This window comes from Canis aureus, chromosome 4 (assembly GCF_053574225.1).
Source record: "Canis aureus isolate CA01 chromosome 4, VMU_Caureus_v.1.0, whole genome shotgun sequence".
NCBI classification, from domain to species: Eukaryota; Metazoa; Chordata; class Mammalia; order Carnivora; family Canidae; genus Canis; species Canis aureus.
The window spans coordinates 61,670,883-61,695,784 of NC_135614.1; the positions used below are offsets into that span (position 1 = coordinate 61,670,883).

At 41.6% G+C, this 24,902-nt stretch overlaps 1 protein-coding gene across 1 annotated transcript in view; it reads left to right on the plus strand.

The window, feature by feature from the left end:
• The first annotated feature begins 792 nt into the window (after positions 1-792).
• Positions 793-24,902, plus strand: part of SH3TC2 (SH3 domain and tetratricopeptide repeats 2) — a 102,615-nt gene continuing 78,505 nt past the window's right edge. Inside the window, exon 1 of the mRNA XM_077895961.1 lies at positions 793-946. Within this exon, the coding sequence (XP_077752087.1) occupies positions 922-946 (25 nt within the window). The 5' untranslated portion in view covers positions 793-921. The remainder of the gene's footprint in view (positions 947-24,902) is intronic.

Sequence of the window (24,902 nt, forward strand, 5' to 3'; positions counted from 1 at the left end):
TGTTGGGGATACAACAGGACAGACAAGGACCTGTTCTCCTGGAATATAACTCCTACTTGGGGAAGGGGTGGTAGACAATAATTAAGTTAGCAAAGCATGAATTAGGCAAACCCAGTGGTGGCTTGGTTAAGATCCCAGAAGCTGTTTCCAGCCTGGCTGATTTTCAGTCCCAGCTCCATCAGTTAGTATCTGTGGGACCTTGGGCGAGATACTCTCTGAGCCTCAAATTGTTGATCTGTAGAATGGGTATAATATGGAACCTACCTCCTGGATTATTGTGTGTATTAAAATACTCAATGAAAAAAAATAAAATAAAATACTCAATGTAATGCTTAGCAAAAGAAGATGATGTGTGCTGATTGTTAGTATCATCCCTCACTTACACCTACCCTCAGAGACAGTCTTGTTATTTTCTACTTCTGTAAACCTGGTGGGCTTTTCCACAGAGTGATGGCCATGAAAATATGTCTCAGAATTCTCCAACTGCCAGGAGCTTACTGAGAGGTTCTTCTGGTCTAGGATTCTTTTTAATAATATCTGCAACTGGATCCTGATGAATTCAGCTCTTTGGAGAGAACTTTGGTCCACTCTAAATGCCCCAAAGTGCTTCCGTTGGGAAATTATTTTCCCTACATAATTTTAAAGATAGGAAGAAAAGGGTTAAAAGGAGCTGCAACAACTCTACCCGTGAGGATGTCCACAACAATTGGAGGCAGCCAGGAAAGACGCAGAAGGAAGCTGGGGGTGGGATGTTGGGTGGAATTGGCTGTGAAAGTCATCAGGAAAGCAGAACCTTGGCTCTGTCTTTGCAAGAGAATGAAGCTGAAAACCGCAGAGCGGAGGGTCCCTTTGTTTGGAAGTTTGTTTTGAACTTTGAGACTCCAGAATGGAGATAAACACGTCTCACTCGGAAACAGGCAAATGCTCCTGGGTGTTGGAAAACCAGGTGGGAAAACCATTGGGAGACAGATTTTCCACCTTCTTCAAGGGGTGGATGGGCTGCCCCCATTATGCTTCTCTTCTGCTCAAAGTGCCCCTTGTGTCCTGACTTCCCGTCCCTGACTGGGGTGGTTTGTAGCTCTTGTTCCCATTTTCTGACCCTCTCGCTGCTCTCCCTGACTAACCCAGCACTAGGCTCCCCAACTTTTCCTCCCAGTTGCCTCTTTCTCACTCCTATCCAGCTGCATCCCACATTCTTACCTCTCCATGAGCAGGTCCCTCCCCACCCCACTCCTGTGTGCTCCTGCCCATTGTGAGGGTGAGTGAATCCCCCCTCACGCACCCTCACCTGGACACAAAATCTTTCCGGCACGTGAGGTGTGGCAATGGTGGGAAGAGGTGCTTGTGATCCAATGGTTTCTGCTTGCTATTCCTAGACTATTTGAATATCCCACCAAGAGTGAGTACTTTTATTTTTATTTTTGAAAAATGATATGTAGTTGTTGACAACATGAGACAGATCTACGTGTGGTAGTGGGGAAAGACTTTCGCGGTATGTGTTAAATAAGAAAATTGTGGAAAAATATATTCAGTTTTTCTTGGGGGGAGAATGTATATTTGTGGACATATGTATCATATAATACAGAAAACATACAGAATATACATGTCATATAAAATAGTTCAATCACTTTTCCACAAGTGGGATCCCATATAGGTACCACATATACATATATTTATAATGCATAGAAAAAAGATCTGGGAAGGCACACCCCTAATTATCAGGCTCTTGGATCAAACAAAAATTTTGGATTATGTAGTTTTAACAGAATCACTTGGGCAAGTGTAAGCTTCTTGGCAGACATTTATCTGAAGAGGAACTAAGGTATGCTCTTGTTTTCTAGTTCATTCACTCATTCGTTCATTTGTTCAACAACTTCTGATGGAGTGTCTATCCATGCCAGGAGCGGTGCCTGCCAGAAACACAGGGGAGGAGACAATTCGCAAATAAACACAGACTTCTGATTACAGTGTGTAAAGCAAGTGAAGAGAGGGCAGTAGTAGACACTAAAAGACGGGTATCTCTCTCAACAGGTGACATATGAGCTGAGCCAAAGAAGAAGGAACAGCCATCCTGATTCGGCGTAGGGTTGTGGGGAATGTGGGGGTACAGAACCAAGTGACGAAAGAGAAAATCACAGGTCCAAGGGGAGGCAGAACCGGATGCAGGTGATGAGTCTAGAGGCTTCTTTGTGGAAGAGCTGAGTGGGGCGCAGATGGTCAAGACCACATTCAGGATTAATGAACCTGGGATGGGAATGCCCTCCTAGCCTGGGAAGTCAGGGGTCCTGTTTCCCGCCCTGATGTAGTGGGATGTGAAGAAGCCTGGGGGCAGTGGGATAAAATGGTCTGGGCTAGTCCTGGCTCTACTGGTCATTGCGGTGTGACCTCAGGCAAGTGACTTGACCTGTCTAGGCTGTTGGTTCTTTGCGTGTGAAGCCGGGGTCATAGCAGTAGCTACCTCACTCTTTGGGTTGGTGGCAGTGACAGGTATAGTATCTTAGCACCGTGCCAGGCATCTAGTATTGCTCATGTACTCTGCTGTTGTTTGCCTTGGAAGAATCTGACTGGCTTGAAGGTGCCGCTCTGGGCCCGAGTTGCCACATCTATAAATGGAGGATTGGACCAGATGAGTCCTGAGGCATCTTTCACCCTAGTGTTCTCAGTCCTCAGCATCTGAATGTTCTGTGGTTGGAGTTTGGCAGAAGATCTGACCATGTTCCAGGCTGATGCAGAGACCTTTGATCCCCCGGGGGCCCCACTACTTTGTGCTGAGCCCCAGGCCCTGAGCAAAGAACAGACTTCCCACCAGGAAATGGTGCTTTGCGTGGTGCTCCCTGACTCCATGTCTGCACCCTTTTCCTTCCTGGGGGAGCTCCTAGACTGGGGTGGAATTGGCAGGACATAGGCCTGTTTTTCTGGCCCAAAGGGTTTGGTGATGGAGCTGTGCTTTTCTTCTTGTTCCTTACATTGTTTTGTGCAGAAATGTTTAAAAACAAATCAAAGGGGTTCCCGAGGTCTTGGGGAAGCTTCTGGGGGGAACAAAGGAATTGGCTTTGAGATCAGAGTGTTGGGGGCTGCAGTGCTGGCTCTGGGGGAGCTCTGGGCAGATGGTCCCACCACAGGGTTCTGCTGAGGCCTCATACTCACATCCGACCACAGCCCAAGCCTCCTTCCTGACAGTCACCCTGCCAGCAGAAGCAAGGAGCTGGGGTGGATCCAGCTCCAGTTGGGAATCTGGTAGGTCTGGAGGCTCAGCCCTGCCATTCCCTTTGGTCAAGCTTCCCTGTGCTCAGTTTCCTTATTGGAGTCTGAAAGCGATACCAGCGAGCCTTCTAACCTGCTCTTCCGTTTTACAGATTAAAAGACTTAGCCTTACTTATTACTCACCAATCATCTCTCTTATGCCTATGGTTCTGCCGGGAGTGCCCTTCCCTGCTACGCCTCCCTTGAATAATGCCCGTCATTTCCTCCAGAAGCCCTCAGGTCCTGTCATCTCCTGGAAGCCATCCTCTGAGCTCCCCTAGCACCGAATGCCCAGTCCAGTCATGGAGGAACCCACCTTACCTCTTGCCCCCGCTCCCTTTGGTTCCTTGCATGGAAGGAGTCCCTGGCCGTGCAGTGAGTTTGTCCATCTTGACACCTTGCATATGCTGTTCCCTACACATGTTTTGGGAAGCTCCTCTTCCTCTAGGTCTTCACTTAATTGCTACCTCCCTAGAGAGGCCTTGCATGACCAGCTAGCTTAAGTGTCCTGAGAGTATCTTTAATTAATGGGTGGAGTAAAAGCCTCTCAGACAACATGGACTTAGTCATCTCAGAGTTCAGTTAAATTAACTCCCATGCCCTCCTATCCTGAACTGGCTCCCCTCCCTCTTTATTCACTTGGCTCTTTAAGATGTAATTTCCACCTCTGAATATGGTCTTCCAGTATATCCTCCAGAATCTGCCAAGGGTGCCCTATCTCCTAGATATTAAGAATTACAGGTGGGTCTTCATGGCGGCACAGGTAGAAAGTACAGTGCTGCCCTGTGCAAGAGAAAAGGATTGGCAATCAGGGGACCTGAGTAGGGTTCTATGCAAACCCTAGCTATGTGACCTTGGGCAACCAATTAATTCTTGGTGTCTGAATCTACTCAGCTGTAGTGAATAACAGGTGCCATTAAACATTATTATAATACATATTATAATTATCCCTTTCCTGTGTATATCTCAGGATTGTTCCAGGAATGAAAGGAGAAACTGTGTGCTTTGTGAACCAAAGTCTATGCAAAGCAGGTGATGAGTGTTTTCCCTCATCTCATTACAAATTAGCTATACGAGCTCAGTTATTTACAGAGAATTTGCAGAAGGTAACATCATATCCCCTGATATCCAGGAAGGCCATGGTAAAGGGCAAGCAGAAGGCTGCGGTATGTGTGTGCTAGTCATTTCCCCAGGAACACCATTAAAGTGCATTGCACTGCTTGGCGTGACATTGCAATCCACAGGCCTCCTGCAAGCACCTCATAACCTCTGAAAGGGCAACAAGCCTCTATTTGTGAGAGAATCCCACAGTTTGCTCCCCAGCATCGGTGAGTTTTAGGTTGCCACTGCTGTGCTAGTATTAGAGCTCGTCAAATATAAGTCCCTCCTTTTACAGAGCCCCAGAGGCGTTGGAGGATGCACTGGCCATACGGAAAGATCCCTGGGGTCTAGATGATCGCTAGGTGCTTAGAAATTCCCATGACCCATTCTGCTTCCATTTGGGAACTGTGCCCAAGAGTAGAGTCCTCCTTGCGCCATAGAGGAATCCTCACAAAGTGGACAGAGAGGAAATTTCATTGCAGTGTGATTGGATTTGTGATACAAAGAGAATTGGAAGCAGTGTAAATGACACTTTGGGGGAGATGAACAGTGGCATATCATAACACTAAGGAAGAGGACACAGCAATTAACAAAATGAAGTGGGTGCTGATGTCATAACCTGGAATGCTGCTCAAGACCCAGTGTCTGGTGGGGGCGAGGACAAGCTGCAGCCCCGTATATATGGCATGCCACAAATTATTAAAATGACCACATAGAAAGCACACTATCTTCCCTTGGAGTGCATTTTAGGGCATATGGTCTGAAATAATGATAGCATTTAGCTCCAGGTGGGAGAGAGGTGGGTCACTGACCAAGAGAGTAGGACAGGTGTCTTGAGAGGATGTCTGCCTTAGGGACCATGTTTCATTTCATTTTTTTTAAGTAGAGGAAATGTATTCATGAATTCTTGTGTGATTAAAAATTAATGATAATGATTTAAAAAAATTAGCTTTGGGCTCTCTCGAGCCCTTTCTCTGGGCTGGCAGGGCTGGTTCATGACCGACTAACCCCGTATGAGTCATGGTGCCTCACTGGGGAGAAGGGTGGGTCTGTTTTCCATCTCCATGCTGGCTGGTGTTGGGACTCTCTTGGTTTTGGAGACCGGTCCCATGCCAGGTCCTGTGTGTAAGCACGACGTAGCCAGGCTCCTCCCAGTGTGGCAGGGTCCTCTTATAACCGACCTGGTGGTGACTCAACATGAGAAAAGGGGCTGCACAGCATCGTTGACACAGAACCATAAAAACTGTGGGCCTAGAGCCTCCAGTCCAGCTCTCAGTCCAGCCTTCATCACCTAGGTTTCTTGGGCAGGTGCCTGCAGCCCAGCCTGCTCTGATCGCCTCTCCTATCGCTTCCTCCTGTTCACTCTGGTCCAGCCACACTGGCCTCCTGTCTGCTCGCTTGCCTCAGGTGTTTGTGATTGCTATTCCTCTTAACCAGAACTCTCTTCTCTCTGACTTCCACATGACTGACTACTTCTCAGGGTTCAGGCCTCCTCTCCAGTGAGGCTGCCTCCCAGAGGGATCTTCCAAGTTGTCTCTTCCCTGGTGGTCCTTCTCCACCAATACATGCTATTTTATTCCCTCAGAGCATGAGACACCACCAGGATTATGTTGTATAACTGATTTGTGTGCTATTATGGACTACGTGGCTCCCTGGAAGGTAGTGTATTAGGATCCGGCATCTTCCCTAACTCTGCAGCCCAGGTACCAAGAACAGTGGTTGGCACATAGTAAGTGCTCAGTAAAGAGTCTGAATGAATGCATGACCGGCACAAGCCCAGTAAGAACCATATACTAGGAGAAGGATTCCAAGTTTCCTTCCAGTCCCCTTCCAGCCAGGAGTCAGGTCCTTAAGCGAGGCAGGAGTGACTAAAGGCACAAACCCCAGGTTTCTCTTCCCAAGTCAGCTGCTACAAGGCTGAAAGTGTAAGGCCTTTTACTTAATGCCCAGATGCTTTAATTTGCTCATCTAGAAGACGAAGGGATTGGACTAGATGCTTCTTTTCAGCTCCAAGCTTTTATGATGCTATAAAATATAAATGGTTTGGGCTCACATGCTCAAATCAAGATATATGCTTGAATACACTTTCTTTAATATGCCTTTAATATCAGTTTGTGTTTTTCCCCTGTTTTCCTATTTCTCATAAAAAATGGAATGCAGCATGTGTGGCAGTGTGGTCTCTGGTGCACTGTAATCCCGAGCCCTTGATGCAAAATTCATTATTGAATCAAAGGCTGCCATTTTCTCTCCTCATTTGTTTCTTTGCTCTCCAAACAATTTTGAGCTTTGACACCTTTATTAGTGTCCTTTGGCCTTTTAGCAGAATGAAAATAGGGTATATCTAGTCATCGGCATTATATTCTGAATACGGCCAAGTGGGCATGCAGAAGAGTAAGGAGTGTTTGTTCCAGAACAACTCATTCAGGCACGTGGAGCAGGAGACAAGGTGGGTGAGCTCCTGACTTTCCATGCAGCAGAAAGGAGCTGGGTCAGCTTGGTCTCTGGGGCCAGGTTCTGATTTTAGTACTGTGTCTCTACTTCTGTTTGGAGAGCTAACTGAGCAGGTGTCCTTGATTTGGAGGCTGGAGGCCAAAAGCATGATAAAGGCTTCTTTTACTGAGAGCTTGCTGTACGCCAGGCACTATGTTCATTTAACTTTAATTCTTCCAAGTGCCCTGTGAAATAGGAACCGTTATTACCCCCATTTTTCAACTGGAGAAACTGAGGCTTAGGGAGAGTGAATCAAATGTCTAAGCTCAGGTAGGGGAGCTATGATTTGCCCCCAGGCTATCTGATGCTAGAGCCTTCAGTCTTTCCCACTACCAGTACTATATGCACACAGTATAGGATGCTGTACGTATCCTGCGGCGCAAGTCTGGCTCTGCCAGGACAAGGGCCAGACAATCATAATAATCCCTAACATTCAAGCCTCTCATCAAGATTTAAAAAGTAGCAGTCAACATCAGAGTTCTAAAAAAAAGATTATATTATAAGCAAGCCAGGTATTCTTTTCTTCAACAAACGCACAAGTATGCAAGGAGAATGTATATACTTTGCTGTCCCAAATAGAAACTGCTATAAAAAGACCCCTGCCCTCAAGGCTCTTTTAGTCACTTGACATCTGAGGGAGTTACAGCTGAGAGATTTTGCATAACGTGTCCACTCCATCCAGCTTGTCTGTGGCAGAGTTGGAATTCAAGCCAAACATTGGACCCTCAGGGATCCCTGGGTGGCGCAGCAGCGGTTTGGTGCCTGCCTTTGGCCCAGGGCGCGATCCTGGAGACCTGGGATCGAATCCCACGTCGGGCTCCCGGTGCATGGAGCCTGCTTCTCCCTCTGCCTGTATCTCTGCCTCTCTCTCTCTCTCTGTGTGACTATCATAAATAAATTAAAAAAAAAAAACAAAAAACATTGGACCCTCAGGCACTCAACTTCCCTGAGTAATGGAAAGCAAGACCTCTAAGGTCCAATATGAAAGGCTGCCTGTCATCTTTGTCTTTGCCCGAGTCTATGGCAGTATATGAATAACCATTCAATGAGTTGTCAAAGATATAGATCAGTATGAATGGACTGAACAGGGTGGCGTTTCCTGACCCTGGTGCCATTGACATTTTGGGCTGGATAATTCCTGGCTGTGGGGGCTGGTCTGTGGACTGTAGGAATTTTAGCAGCATCTCTGACCTCTGCCCACTGGAATGTAGTAGCCAGTCGCTACAGCCAAAATTGTCTTCTGATATTATCAAATATTCCCGGGAGGCAAATTGCCCCTAGTTGAGAACCATGGGAACTGAGTGACAATAAAACAAAAATTCTTTCTTTGCTTTAAGTCAGTGACAGTGTTGCATACATGAGACTCACATCAAATCAGAGGATTGGACCTCAAAATCTCAAAATAGCTAACATAATCCTTGGATTGACTAAGAAGCCTGGAGCTATGATATGATCATAGTTTCTTCAGGTGAAGTTGAGGTTAATTGATGGGCTTGGTTTAAGAGTCATGTATGAACAAAACATAGTCTTTAAACACTAGAATTAAACAGAACAAAACAAAAAACACTGGAATTACTCTCAGTGGAGAGAGATGCTCACACAGTGAAAGATAAGGAACTGAGGGGTTGGCAGCTCTGTTGCTTCCATCTCATGCTAAGTGGAGGTCTCCATCCAGGGAAAGGAATGGCAGAGACTATGGCCTTACTCCTTAAAGGGTGGTCCGTAGACCAGTAGCCATTGATCACCTGGGAGCTTGCTAGAAAATACGGATGCTTGGGCCCTCCTTCACTCCTACAAAATCAGAATCTACATTTTATTAAAATTCCCAAGAGACTTGTTTGCACTTTCACGTTTGAAAAATAATAGTCTCTGGGACTAAGATAGACTTTACGAAATCAGAAGAACTAGCCTCTATATTTAAATGGATCTCTCTCTCTCATGTTTGCCGACTGTGCATGAAAGTGTGTGGATGATAAGTTTGTTCTGCTTGTTTGCTTAACTGCTATAGGAAAGCGACTCTGTGTAGGTTAGAAGCATCTAGACTTTATTCTGTGGTTTGTGTGTGTGTGTGTGTGTGTGTGTGTGTGTGTATGTTTGTGTTTCTGGTTTATGTTGCCTTCTAAGTTTTAAGTGATGAAGCTATGTATGTGTATTCCCTGTCACACACGCCCCCACCCCCATATGTGAGAAAACTCATCTCTGCCAACTATTAGAAATAAGACCTCAGAGAAGTCAGCTGACGTGTTCCTCACGTACACAGAGGCCTGCTGCTTCACAGGCACGGTGCAAGGATGGAAGGAGTCGATGACTTTGGATGAGTTTTATAAACAGAGACCTCCTGTACAATCACAGGTTGTTATTTGTGATCACTGTGTCTGCAAGGAATAAAACAGGTCACCAGAGTCTCTCTGTAGCTCAGATGCTGTCTGTGCTGCCCCCTGCTGGTTAAGGCATCTAGACACATGCACTTAGCCATGAATTTCTCTTCTCCTTACACCTCCTTTTTTATTTATGAATTTACGCATTTATAACCACACAGTCACAAATAAATTATTGTTGTTAAAAACTTCAGATAACGGAGTAACTAAAAAAATACAGAATGCGCTTTCCATCCCCCATCCCCTCATTCCTGGGCTACAGGAGGGTGGGATGGTGTCCACTCTGCCTCCTGCTGACGCCCTTGCCCAGCACAGTGCCCGCTGCCCAGAGAGGGCACTCATAAGCATCTGTGGAGTGAGTAAATGGACTGCAGTCATCAGGTCGATGTGGTCCTTTTTGTACACATTCAAAGTCATTTAGCATCTACTTTTTTTTTTTTTAGCATCTACTTTTGTACATAAATGGGTTCACATTGTATGCACATTACTTTTTGCCTCATAATATATCTTTTTTTGAAGATTTTATTTATTTATTTATTTATTTATTTATTTATTTATTTATTTATTTATGAAAGACACAGAGAGAGAGGCAGAGACATAGGCAGAGGGAGAAGCAGGCTCCATGCAGGCAGCCTGATGTGGGACTCGATCCTGGGACTCCAGGATCACACCCTGGGCGGAAGGCAGGTGCTAAACCGCTGAGCCACCCAGGTGTCCCTGCTTCATAATATATCTTGAGGATCTTTCCTTGACTGATATGTAGACCTACTTCATTCTTTATCACTACCAACTAAATACACCCTTGTTATTTGACGGCTCCCATGGGGATGGTGTTGAGGTTCCCCCTATTTCTCACTATTTCCAGCCATGCACAGACCTCTTGTTGCCCAGATGCTGGTGTCCCCTGGAGACACACCTGACATGGACTCACTGGGTGCTGGGGCTCCTCCTTCCCATGCCCTTCATTGGATCTGATGACTGAAAACCTGAATCTCCCTGAAAGATAAGCTGGAATGAAGAAAAATTCCTTTCCCTGGGAGTGGTGGGAGTGTCAGTCCTGGGCTCGTGTCCTGCGCTTGGCCCACACCCTCACATGCACGCACATGAGCACACACACCATCCTATCCCAGCCTGCTCACTACGGAACCTAATTTTAAAACCTGAGCTGATGAGTGCTAGCGTGTTCTGTGGAAGCACGCTGGCCGGAGAGTCCTGAGGTTTGAGTTCTAATAGAGGCTTTGCACAAAACTGCCTAAAAGTGTTGAAGAAATGATTCAGTCTTTCTGGGCCTCAGTTTCTTTCTCTTTAAAGTGGGTCGGGAGGGGAACGAGTAGGAGTGGACACTTGCAGGCCAGCCCTCCAGGGTGAGGCTTCGGTTGCCTGCCCTTGACCCCAGGCGGGCTGCGGGAGCCAAAGAATAGGAAACTGACATGTTGAAAGAACATCAGCTCTCCTGGGTGAGGTCAGAGCCGGCCACCGATGACCTCGGCCTGGTCCACGGGTCAGCAGCCCCATCGCGTCCCCAGCTGCTGCTCCCAGTTCCTCCCCCGACCCTTGGCAAGGGCACCATTCACATCTGCGCAGAGGAAAGCCTGGAGAACACCTCCCCACCCCCCGCCTGCGGCTTGGCAATCTGGCACCTTCTGAGGGCTACCCGGCCACAGATGCTGCTTGGCTCTTCCCGCCAGAGTGACAGGCACTAACCAGAGCGGTAAGGACGGAGCCCTGGAGTCCCATTGCCCGGCCTCGAACCCCGACCCTGCTGTGCCCTATTAGCTGACTCAGCTGGGGCGAGTGACTCAGACTCCTGGCCCCTTGTCTTTCTTAAACTAGGGCTGATGTTAATAGAGCTTTGATGGTGTGTTGTGAGGATTCAATGAAGTTCTTTTTCCCTTTTTCTCTCCCTTTGCCTTTTTTTTTTTTTTTTTTAAGGATTTTATATTTATTTATTCAAGAGAGACACAGAAAGAGAGAGAGGCAGAGAGAGAAGCAGGCTCCACGCAGGGAGCCTGATGTGGGACTCGATCCCAGGTCTCCAGGATCACAACCTGGGCCGAAGATGGCGCTAAACCGCAGAGCCACCCAGGGATCCCTCTCCCTTTGCTTTTTACTTTGTTGACAGAAAATTTATTCCAGGGATCCATAGAATATAAAAAGACTTCTCATCATGAAAAGACAAATTTGAAATAAAGTATTAGCTATAAAAAGCAAAGAGCTGGCCTCTGGGAGACTCGATGTAGAGGGTGGAGTAGAAAGTGGGTGAGAAGTGAGAGGCTCTTGGACGAGGGCTGAAGGTGAGTCTCCAGGAGGGACCTATTTGCCAGGCGGGTCTTTGCTAAAGTTGTACAAACTTCATTCTGAAAATTCCTCAGGAGAGTGGATCTCCGTCTATTTCATCCATTGCTCTATCTCCTGGAGCCTTCAAGAGTGTCTAGCAGAAAATAGGTGTTCCATAAATATATTTGTTTTTTTAAAAATTATATTCTTCTATCTTTTATTACTTTTGTTTCCAGATTTATTGAAATACAATTGGCATATGACATTTTACATGTCAATTATATCTGAATACATCATGATTTGTTATATGTATATGTTGCAACCATAAGTTTAGTTAACATCCATCACCTCAGGTAGTTAAAAGTTTTTTTTTTTTTTTCTTGTGATGAGAAATTTTAAGATCTACTCTCTTGGCAACTTTTGAATGTACAATACAGTATTTTTTTTAAGATTTAATTTATTAATTTGTCAGGGAGAAAATGAACAGGAGGGAAGGGCAGAGGGAGAGGGAGAAGCAGACTCCCTGCTGAGCAGGGAGCCTGATGTGGGGGATCCATCCCAGGACCTTGAGATCATGAGCGGAGCCAAAGGCAGACGCTTAACCGACTGAGCCACTCAGGTGCCCACAATACAGTATATTGTTAATTATAGTCACCCTGCTGTATGTCACATCCCTGGTACTTATTTATCTTGTAACTGGAAGTTTTTGCTTTTTGACCACCTTCACTCGCTTCACCTACACCCTACCTCCTGCCTCTGGCAACCACCAATCTGTTCTCCGTTTCCATTAGTTTGGTTTTTAGATTCCACATATAGGTGACATCATACAGTATTTGTCTTTCTTGAGTGACTTATTTCACTTACCATAATGCTCTCAGGGTCCATCCATATTGTTGCAAATGGCAGGATTTCTTTTTTTAATGGCTGAATATTATTCCATGAAAAATAGATATTTAAATATTTACATTTGCTAATATTTATAGTTATATAGATCTCACATTCATATTTATATCTCACATTTTCTTTATATATTTATGTCCCACATTTTCTTTATCCATCCATGTCTTTGCTCTAGTAAATAATGCTGCAATGAACATGGGGTACAGGTATCTCTTTAAGGAGTGATTTCATTTACTTTGGGTAAATATCCAGAAGCAGAATTGCTGGATCATATTGCAGGTAATTGTATTTTTAATTTGTTGAGAAACTGTCATGCTGTTTTCCATAGTGGCTGTACCAATTTACATTCCCACGAACAGGGCACAAGAGCTTCCCTGCCTATACATCCTTGCTAACACTTGTTATCTCTTGCCTTTTTGCTAACAACTATTCTAACAGGTGTGAAGTGTTAACTCATTGTGGTTTTGACTTACATTAATCTGATGATTAGTGATGTCAAGCATCATTTTGTGTACCTCGTGATCATATGTCTGTCTTTGGAAAAATGTCTATTTAGTTCCTTTGCTGATTTTTTAATCAGAGTGTTTGTTTTTTGCTATTGAGTTGTATGAGGTTTAAAAAAATATATTTTGGATAATAACTCCTTATCAGATATTTGATTTGCAAATATTTCTCCCATTCCATTGGTTGTCTTTTCATTTTATTGATGGTGACTTTTGCACCTTCGAATGCATAATGACTGCTTGATATGTGTTTTTATTATATTCAGAACACAGTATAGCACCTAGACCAAGTAGGTGGTCCAGAAATATTTGGTGAGTATACGACAAATGCATGAATGAGCTGAAAGTGAGGGACTATGTTCTAGCTCCATTTCTGCCTTTGACTTCCTTTAATACCAAACTTACAGCACTTCCTGACTCTACTAGCCTTCCCCAAATCTGCCTCCAATTTCTTATCCCAGCATTTTTCTAAGTGGTTTTTCCTTTATCTGGAATGTTCTTCTCACTTATTTCTGCTGTCAAAATTCCATCCTTCAAGATGCAAATGACATGCCACCTCCTCTGTGAAGCTTTCTTTGATTCTCCATGTGGTAGTGCTTCTTCCTTCTCATATTTCCAATATATTTCGATATTGATGATTCCCAAATTCATATTTTCAGTCCAAATCTTTCTTATGAGCTCCAAACTAGTATATTCAAGAGTCTATTCAGTATCTTCGTTTGGATGTCTAATAGACTCAAATTTAATATGTCCACCACCCACCCAGGCAGCTAAGTTAGCTTCACTTATAGGCCCTCCCATCTCAGTTAAAGGCAACTGGATCTTTGTAGGTGCTCAGGCCAAAACATTAGTCATCCTGATGCTTGCCTTTCTCTTACATCCTACTCTTAGTCCATCTGGAAATCTTTTTAGATTTTCTTGGGAAATCTAGAATTAGAACACTTCTCACCACTTCCACTGTTAGCACTGTGGTCCAAGTCAGGGCCAGTGGACTCCACCCCTGCCCTTCCATCACACAGAATCCATTTCTACTAGCAGCCAGAGTGATTCTTTACAAAATAGAGGTCAAACCATCAGTATCCTGCTAAAAATCCCACAGTGGCTCCATGTTTCACTTAGAGCAAAAGCCAACATTCTTGAAACAGACTATCAGGCTTTACAAAACCACACCTCTCTGACCTTATCTCTTACTGTTCTCTCTCTGTCCTGGACACTCTCTTCTTGTCCCCCCAGATTCATTTTCCAGCCTTTTCCATCCTGCTCTCTTCTTCAGGAGACTGATCCCAGGAATCTTCAAACTTTCTCCACAGTGTTTGGCTTCTGGTTGAATCAGTCGATGGTAGGTGTTGGTTTGGGATGGGCAGATGGGAGCTGAGAGAGGTTGGGGTATTTATCTGTTTCCTTCCCCGCTAAGCCTGATCTTAGCCATGACTCAGTTCCTTTACCAAAGACTACCTCTGTCGCCCTCTCCTACAGCCTTCCTTGTTCAGGCTCCAGGAATCCTGCTCTCTGCTGGCCTAGGAGTGCTATTGATAGATGTCTCCAGGGCCTCACCTTCCGGGTTTACCTTATTTCTGTCCAAGGCTTCCTAAAGAGTCTTTATACTTAACACTCTTCAATTACTCCTTTTAAGGCGCTCTCTGCTTCCTGCCTAATCTTGATCGATCCCTGAGCTGGGCTTGAGGTGTTCTAGCAACAGTTTTGTGATATTGTGATTTATAAGAAAAATATATGTTTGTTATTTGGATGATCAAAATATATTTCTCATATATATATGAGAGGGGTTCACAACTCTCCAAACCCTTGGATTTTCTGAAATGTTGAAAGTGATACAGGTGTCTATTTTATGTTAATGATGTGACTTTTGGACGTAACCTAAGGATGGGTTGCCAGGAGAACCAACTATGTGATTAGACAAATAGAACTTTAAATCCCACCTTTGACCTCTGGGGAGAGGAGAGGGTCTGGAGGTTGAATCAATTGCCGATGGCCAATGATTTAATCAATCACCACTATGTAATGCATGAGAACAGGGTTCAGAGAGCTTCTGGTTTGGTGAACGCCTGGAGATTTGCGGGGAATGGTGTACCTGGAGAAGTCATGGAAGCTCTATGCTTTCCCCATACCTTGTCCTATGCATCTCTTCTATCTGGCTGTTCCTAGGTTAGTTATATCTTTTATAATAAACTAGCAGTCTAATACGTAAAAGGTTTCTCTGAGTTCTCTGAGTCATTCTGGTACATTAGTCAAACCCAAGGAGGAAGTTTTGGGAACCTCTGATTTATAGCCAGTTGGTCAGAGCACAGGTAATAACCTGGGTTTGCATCTGACATCTGAAGTTGGTGCATGTGGGGCACGGTCTTGCAGGACCAAACCTTTAACCTATAGAATCTGATGCTGTCTCTGAGTATACAGTGTCTGAATTGAGTTGAATTCTTGGACACCCTCGTGGCTGAGAATTGCTCATTGGAGTGTGGGAAGTATGCCTCCCCCTACATTAGAGTTGGTACCACAACGAATTTAGCTATCCATCCTGGTCTTTCTCTAGCATGCTGTGCACACTTCTGCCCCAGGGCCTTTGCATTGGCTCTTCCCTTTTCTTGGTATACTCTTCTCTTGGATGTCCATGGATCCCTCCCTCATGTCTTTAAATATTTGCTCAGTCGTTAACCTTCTCAGTCCTGTTTCTTTGTCCTAATAAAATTGCAGCACTTCTAACCTGGCAATTAGTCTTTTTAAAAAATAGTGTTTATCATATAATCATTATGTTATTTATTTATTTGTGATTTTCACTACCTTTATCCTCTCACTAGATTATAAGATTCTTGAGGGCAAGGATTTCGTCTGTTTTCATTGATAAAACTCCACTATTAGAGTAACACCTGACATATGGCAGGTGGTAAGAATGTCTGTTGAATGCGTAACTGTTTGAATATATCCCACTTTGTTCTCGACGGATCCACCATGAAATATATAACCCAATGCATATCTCATGATTCCAACTAAATAGGGAGTTGTCCAAGAGGAATAGTTAGCATTTATACCTAATGTTGCAAGGCAGAAGCTCTTAGGCTGGACTTAGCCTACAGGCAAGTTTATTAAAGTATTGGCCCACACGATGTTTCAAATACTATTTTGATTTACCTTTACAACGTTAAGAAATGGGGGATATTTCACTTGAAGATGTGGATTTCTGGTTTCTATGCCAAAACAGAAGTTTTGGTCATATTTTACAGCATGTTTCTCATTCTTTAACAGCTGAGCAGGGCCTTTTCACCCTAGACTGGATATGTCCTCTCCTGTGCATCAGGACTGTATCTCTTCCTGTCGTTTCCCTGATCCCCTCTAAAGCTAGGTGTCAGCCAGCCAACTTCACTTATTCACTCACCTGCTTGGCTCTTGTAAACAAAGAAGTCTGCAACCTCTAATGGTCAAATATAATATGCCAGGAGGCAATAAATGTTTGATAATGATGATGTGCTAATGATGATGCAGAAATATGAGTCAAATTTCTAATTCTTCTACTCTTTTCTCTGGCCATTTATCTTCATTTACTTGTTTTATTAATTAATATTGATGCCGCCAAATATAATTATGGATATGTCTTTTTCTTTTTTTATTACATCATTTTGCTTTATATATTCTCTAATTCTTTTATTAAGTGCATACATATTTGTGATTGTGGACTGACTCCTGAAGAAGACCTAAAAGATACCAGAAGAACTGAAGGACACTAAGAACACAATCGACCAACTTGTGGTTGATGACCTGAAAGACACTACCTACTAGCCTGACTTAACTAATATGTATAAAACCCGATAGCAAGATAAAAAAATAGCAAAATAAGCATTCTTTTTGAATATACAAGGAACATTCACCAAGGTAATTCCTATTTTGGGTCACAAAACTAATCTTTGCAAATTTATAAGAATGTAAATAATATAAAACATGTTCTTTGATGATAATAGGATTAAACTAGAAGTGAATAAAAGAAAGAGCAAAAAATTCTAAATAATTAGAAATTTAAAAATACACTTCTAAATAACCTGTGGATCAAAGAGGGAATCATGAAAAAAGTTCTAATGTATTTTAAGTAAAACAAGTGGAAACACAACATATAAAAACATGTGGCTAAAGAAATGCTCAAAGGAAAATATATAGAAATAATTACTTATAAAGAAGGAAAGTCTCACAATAATGATCTTAGTTATTATCTTAAGAAACTATAAAAGGAAAGCAGGTTAAACACAAAGGAAGCTGAAGGAAGGAAATTGAGAACAGAAATCAATAAAGTAGAAAACAGAAAAACAATAGAGAAAAGTCAATGGAACCATAATTTATAAATTTCTAGTCAGTCTTATCAAGGAAAAAGAAGAGAGAAGCTACCAGTTATCAGTATCAGAAATGAAAGAAAGGCTTTATTACAGATCTTACAGAAATTAAAAGGTTAGTGATGGATTATTATGAACAACTTTATGTTAATAAATTTGGGAACTTACATGAAATGGAAAAATTGCCTGAAAGAACAAAATTTCCAAAGCTCACTCAAGAGAAATAATAGGGCATATGCATGGCCTAGTCAGTTAAGTGCCTGACTCTTGATTTCAGCTCAGGTCATGGTCTCAGGGTCCTGGGATCAAGCCCTTAATGGGCTCTGCACTCAGCAGGGAGTCTGCTTGAGGATTCTCTCTCCCTCTGCCCCTCCTCAACTCATGTGCACATATGCACTCTTTTTCTCTCTAAAATAAACAAACAAACAAATAAATAAATCTTTTTAAAAAGGAAGGTATATAATCTGAGTAATGCTGTGTATTGAAAAAAAAATTGAATTTATAGCTACAAACTTTCCAAAAGTGAAAACTCCTAGCTCATATAAGTTTGGTGGTGAATTTTGCCAAACACTTAAGGAAGAAATAATACCAGTTCTAGTGAAACTTTTCCAAAAAATGGAAAAGGGTAGAATATTTTCCAATTTATTTTATGAGGCCAATATTAATTCGATACCAAAATCAGACAAAGACATTACATGAAAAGAAATCTAAAGCCCAAATATACCTCATGGGCAGAGATGCAAAAGTCCTCACAACATGTTAGCAAATCAAATCCAGCAATATATTAAGAGGATAACACATAATGAACAAGTGGAGGATGTAAGGTTGGTTCAACATCTGAAAATCAATCAATGTAATTTACCCTATTATCAGATAAGAAAAGAAAAATAATTATTTCAATGATGCAGATAAGGCATTTTACTAAAATCCAACATCCATTCATAATAAAATCTCTAAGGAAATGAGAAGCTACAAAACTGAGAAATCTGTTCACAATGTCCCTTTGCCTAAAATCCTATACCATTGCTATAGTCCCTGTACCCCATAAGTCTAATACTCTGTCAGCTTTCACTCATTCATTCACTATCTCTCAGTTTCTGCATGGAAGAAGGCACAGTAGCAGGCACACAGTTGTAGTTGCTCACACAGCTGTGAGCAAAATAATACAAATTCTCTGCCTTCATGGAGCTTACATTCCAGCAAGTAAATACAGCTCCTCCTGGCTCTCTGCACACTCTGCTCAGTGGCCTTTCATTGCCTTAGGCTAGTCGTATTCCCTCTGGGCACAGGACCTGAGGGACATGCTGGTCCCTCTGGAATTCTTTTCCCTCCTATCTTCGTCTATGTAACTCTTACTTAGTTTTCAGACTAAGTAACTCTTAGTTTCCAGCTAAGTCTGCAGACTAAGCTGCAAAGTCACTTCTGTAGGGAAATCTTTGATTTCCCTGCCTAGATTCCTCCTCTTTTATATGCTCTTACCACGCATGCTTTCCTTCCTCCTCCTTATAGCTCTTGTTGTATAATTACTTATGTGACACTTCAATTGACCTCTAAGTCTCCAATGGATTATGGATTCTGTGAAGGCAGGGGCTCTGTTTTTACTCAACAGTGTCACTAGCGCCCACATGAGTGGGTGCTCACAGAGTAGGTGCTCATTCAGTATTATTTGAAAGAGTGAATATGTGCCTTCATTCAAAACTTTGTCAAATTTTGACCTGGAATAGAATAAGAACTGGACTAAGAACCTGTTCAGAAAATAGCACCCAAGATGTGGAGAAAAGGGAATCCTTGTGTATGGTTGGTGGGAATGTAAATTGGCATAGCCACTGTGGGAAGCTGTGGCGGTTCCTCAAAATATTAAAAATAGAGATACTATATGGTCTAGAAATTCCACTGCTGGGTATTTACCCCAAGAATATGAAAACAAAACACTAATTTGAAAAAAATAAGCACCCCTATGTTTATTGTAGCATTATTTACAATAGCCAAGATATGGAAACCGTCCCTTGTCCATTGATAAATAAATGGATAAAGAAGTGGTATATTTTATATATATATATATTATATATATAACAATAAAGTGGTATATTATATATATGTGCACATATATAATGGAATATTCCTCGGCCATAAACAGAATAAAATCTTGTCATTCCTGACAATGTGGATGAACTTAGTATCATGCTAAGTGAAATACGTCAGACAGAGAAAGACAAATACCATATGATTTCATTGCTATGTGGAATCTAAAAAAGAAAATGAACACACACATGTACACATGCACAATAGAAACAATCTCATAAATATAGAGAACAAACTGGTGGTGATTGCCAGAGAAGAGAGGGTGGGGGATGGGCAAAATAGATGAAGGGGATTCAGAGGTATAAACTTCCAGTTATAAAATAAAGAAGTCACAGGGACGAAAAGTACAGCATAGGAAATATAGTCAATAATATTGTAATAGCTTTGTATAGTGACAGATGGCAACTACACTTATCCTGGTGAGCATTGCATAATGTATAAAATTGTTGAATCACTTATGTTGTATACCTGAAGTGAACATAACATTATATGTCAACCATACGTCCATAAAACAAAGAAAACAGCATCCAAAGAAGCCTTAAGTAATTTGTTAGTGGTCTTTAAATTAGTCATCAATCTGTCTAGTCTTATTTGGATTCAGCCCATAGTTTTTCCACTCCATTTGTGAGATCTCACGGGAGGCTTTTGACAGCTCACTATGTCAACCGCATTCCTCTGCTCTGCTGACTTACCCAAGAAGCAGATGAGGTTTGCTTTTTGTCACTAGATTTTGTATGTACTCGGAGCCTTACCAGACTTGGTCCTGCATCCTCTCATCAGTAAGGTGCTGGGCTCCAGCAGGCGATTGCCTGGGTTCCTTCTGACCAAGGCTTTAGGAGCAGGGGCTGGGGCTGTGCCCGTTCACCAGTGAGGAGCTGGCTCACCAATGCTGCTGGCGCCCCCGTGAGCTGCTGCGCCCAAGGGAGGTGTTCACAGACAGAGAGGCTGGGTGGGGATGGCTCTCTCATGGGCAGGCAAGTCAGTGCGGGCCAAGTCAGCCAGGGGGAAACAAGAACAGCAGCCTTGATTCCTGGGATGCTCTCTGCCCTTCTCCTCCACCCTGGCCTCCCCCACAGGAACCCAACTGTGTATCTCAGTCCTAGAATGTGAGGAATGTGCCACAGCCTGATAGGCCTGAAGCAATCTCAGAGAGGCAGGGAGGAGTGCTGCTCCCCAGTCAGAGGCCTGACAGTATAGGGACTATGGGTCCTGAGGGCTGGGCTGCCCCTCCCCTCCTGCCTGGGCCTCCTGCTGCAGCCTGATGTCAAAGGCTGCATTGTGCATTGAGCCGGGTTTCCTTCCCTCCTGTATCTGCTAGGTAGCTGGAGAAAAGGCACTGTTAGGAGATGCCCCCAACCAGCCCTGTTGAGGCTCATGTCCCTTGGTCTGTCAGCCCTGGAAGGATGGTACAGACACAGGTGATTGTTTCTGTGTCTCAGGAAGCAGTGTGTCCTTTGTCTGTTGGCCCAGAGGACTTTTACTAGTTTTTGAAAGAAACAGCTGTTTGGTTTCATTGATAGTCTCTATTTTCCCCCCAGTTTTATTGAGATCTAATTGACATACAGCACTGTAGAAGATTAAGGCATATAACATAGTGGTTTGACTTACCGTGAAATGGTTATCACAATACATTTAATTTAAATGTCTATGTCTTTGTTCAGTTTCTATTTGATTCCTGCTCTTGCTTATCTTTAGTATTTTCTTTCCTCCTTCAGCTTGCTTGTTTAGTTTGCTCTGCTTAGACAACTGATTTGAAACTGTCTTCTCTTTCATACAAGCATATAATGTGCTAACGTTCCCTTCAAGCACTGCTTCTGCCGTATCCTCACATTTTGAAAGGTTGATTTCATTGCATTCAAACTATTTTTTAATTTCCCTTGTGATTTCTCCCTCATCCCTTGAGTTCTTTAGGAGTGTTTTGTTTAATTTGCACATATCTGGGGATTTTCCAGATATTTCTCTTTTATTGATTTCTAATTCAATTCCTTTGTATTCAGAGAACATTCTTGGATGATTTCAATTTTTTGAATTTCTTGACATTTGTTTTTTTGTCCCAGAATATGTTCTTGGTGAATGTTCCATATGTGCTTGGAAAGACTGTCTATTCTGATGTTTTTTGGTACAGTGTTGTATAAATGTCAGTTAGGTCAAGTTGATTAAAAGTGTTGTTCAAATCTTCTGTATCCTTACTGATTTTTGTTGGTGGTGATGGTTGGGTGTTTTTTTGTCTACATGTTCTATTAATTACTGAGAGAGAAGTGTTGAAAAATCTAAAATAGATTTTATTAGTTCTTTCAGTTTTATTACTTATTGTTTCATGCATTTTAAGCTATGTTGCTAGGTACATACACTTAAAAAAGGATTTATTTTATTATTATTATTTTTAAAAGATCTTATTTATTTATTCATGAGAGATACAGAGAAGGAGGCAGAGACATAGGCAGAGGGAGAAGCAGGCTCCCCAGGGAAGCCCGGTGTGGGACTTGATCCCAGGATCCAGGGATCACCTCCTGAGCTGAAGGCAGATGCTCAACCACTGAGTCACTCAAGGTGTCCCAAAAAGATTTTAAATAATCTCTGCGCCAAACATGGGGCTCAAACTCACAACTCAGAGATCAAGAGTCACAATCCCCACTGACTGAGCCAGCTAGGTACCACTGTGTATATACTTTTTAAAAAAGTAGTCCAGATGCTCAGCATGGGGCCAATGTGGGGCTCAGTCTCATGATACTGAGATCATGACCTGAGCTGAAATCAGGAGTTGGATGCTTAATTGACTGAGCTACCCAGACACCCCAATTATTATTACTTTTTTGGTCTCATTTGTACCTTGTTCCTTTTTCCTCTTTCCTGCCTTCTTTTGGTTTGATTTTTTTTAATGATTATATTTAATATTAGGTATAGTTCTTTTTTAATTTTAAAAAACACCTTAACAAATTTAAAAGAACAGAATCATACAATTTCTGCTATCACACTACTGTGGAATCAAGCTAGAAAGTAATAATAGAAAGATAACTGGAATATCCCAAAATATGTGGAGATTAAACAACACACTTTTAAATAACACATGGATCCTAGAAGAAATCTCAATAAAAATTTTAAAAATATTTTGAATTCATGAAATTGAAATAATTTATCAAAGTTTGTGGAATGCAGTGAAAACAGTGCTTAGAGGGAAATTTATAGCATTGAATGTATGAAAAACAGAGAAAGATCTAAAATTGATAATCTAAGTTGGCACCTTAGGAAACTAGAAAAAGAAGAGCAAATGAAATCCAAAGTAAATGGAAGAAAAGAAATAATAATTAGAGCAAGACCAATGAAATTGAAAACAGGAAATCAATAGAGAAAAATCAATGGAACAAACAACTGGTCTTTGAAAAGATCAATAAAATAGAGAAAAAAATAAAATAGATGAAAAAAAGAGGGAAGGAACAAATCACTAACATCAGAAATGAAAGAGGGGTCATTATTACAGATCCTATAGAAATTAAGAGAATAAAGGAATACTTTGAACAACTCTATGTCCACAAATCTGATAGTGTAGACAAAATGGACTAATTTCTTGACATGAACAATCTGTCCAAAGTCACACAAGAAGAAATAGATGATCTGAATAAGCCCGTATCTATTAAAAAAACTGAATTAATAATTAAGAAATTTCTAAAACAAAGAATCAGACCCAGATGGGTTCATGGGTGAATTCTACTAGATTTTCATGTTAGAAATTATACCAAAGCTCTAAAATCTCTTTTAGAGGATAGAAGCAGAGGGAATACTTCCTAATTCATTCAATGAGGCCAGTATTACTTTAACACCCAAACCAGACAGAAACATTACAATAATAGAAAACTACAGGCCAAAATCTTTCATGAGCATAGATTCAAAAATCTTCAACAAAATATTAACAAGTTGAATCCAAAAGAGTAGAAAAAGACTTATATACCGTGACCAAGTAGGTTCAAAATATGTACAAGCTCTATATGAGGAAATCTATAAAACTCTGATTAATGAAATCATAAAAGAACTCTATAAATGGAGAGATAGTCCTTGTTCATGAATAGAAAGACTCAATATTGCTAAGCTGTCTATAGCTTGATCTATAGGTTCAATGCAATCTCAATCAAAATCTCAGCAAGTTATTTTATGGATATTGACAAACTGATTCTGAAATTTATATGGAGAGGCAAGTGACTGAGAATAGCTAACATGATATTGAAAGAGAAGAAGAAAATCGGAGGACTGATGCTATCTGACTTCAAGACTTACTATAAAGCGGCAGTAATAAGACAGTGTGGTATTGGCAAAGGATAGACAAATAGATTAATGGAACAGAATAGAAAGTCCAGAAAATAGACTCCCCTGATCTTTGACAAAGGGACAAAGGCAAAAGAATGGAGCAAAGATAGTCTTCTCAACAAATGGTGCTGGAATAATTGGACAACTAGACCTGTGTCTGGTCTAGATATAGATCTTATGCCCTTCCCAAAAATTAAATCAAAATGGGTCACAGACCTAAATGTAAAATATGAAACTATAAAACTCTCAGGAGATAACAGGAGAAAATCTAATGACTTTGGGTGTAGTGATGCCTTTTTAGAAACAACACCAAAGATGTGATCTATGAAAGAAATACTTGATTAAACTGGATTTCATTAAGATTAAAACCAAACAAAACAAGACAACTGCTTCTGGGAAAGACAATGTCAAGAGAATGAGAAGATAAGCCATAGACTGGGAGAAAACATTTGCAAAGAATATATCTGATAAAGGACTGGTGTCCAATATTTGCAAAGAACTATTAAAACTTAACAATAAGAAAATAACCCAATTAAAAAATAGGCCAAAGACCTTAATGGACACCTCACCAAAGAAGATATACAGAAGGAAATAAACAAATGAAAAGATGTTCCTCATCATTTGTTATCAGGGAGATGCAAATTAATACCTCTACATACCTATTAGAATGATGAAAATCTAGAACATTAACACCACCAAATGCTGGTGAGGATGTGCAGCAACAGGAATTCTCATTCATTATTAGTAGAAATTCAAATGATACAGACACTTTGGAATACAGTTTGGTAGTTTCTTAAAAACTAAATATACCTTTATAAGATCCAGTGATTGTACTTCTTGGTGTTTAAGTAGTTGAAAATTTATGTTCACACAAAAAATTGCACATGGATGTTCATAACAGGTTTATTCATAATTGCCAAAAGTTGGAAGCAACCAAGACATCCTTCAGTAGGTAAAAGGATAAGTAAACTGTGGCTCATCCAGACAACAGATGATTATTCAATGCTAAAAAGAAAACTTATCAAGCCATAGAAAGATGTGGAGGAACTTTAAATGTGTATTTCTAAGTGAAGGAAACCACTCTGAAAAGGCTATATACTGTATGTTTCTAACTCTATGACACTCTGGAAAAGGCAAGCAGATAGAGACAGTGAAAAGATCTGTGGTTATGGGGGAGGGGTTGTGATCGAATAAGCAGAGCACAGAGGATTTTTAAAACAATGAAAATATTCTGTATGATATTATAATGATGGCTCTATGTCATTATACATTGTCCAAAGCCATAACATATCCAATGA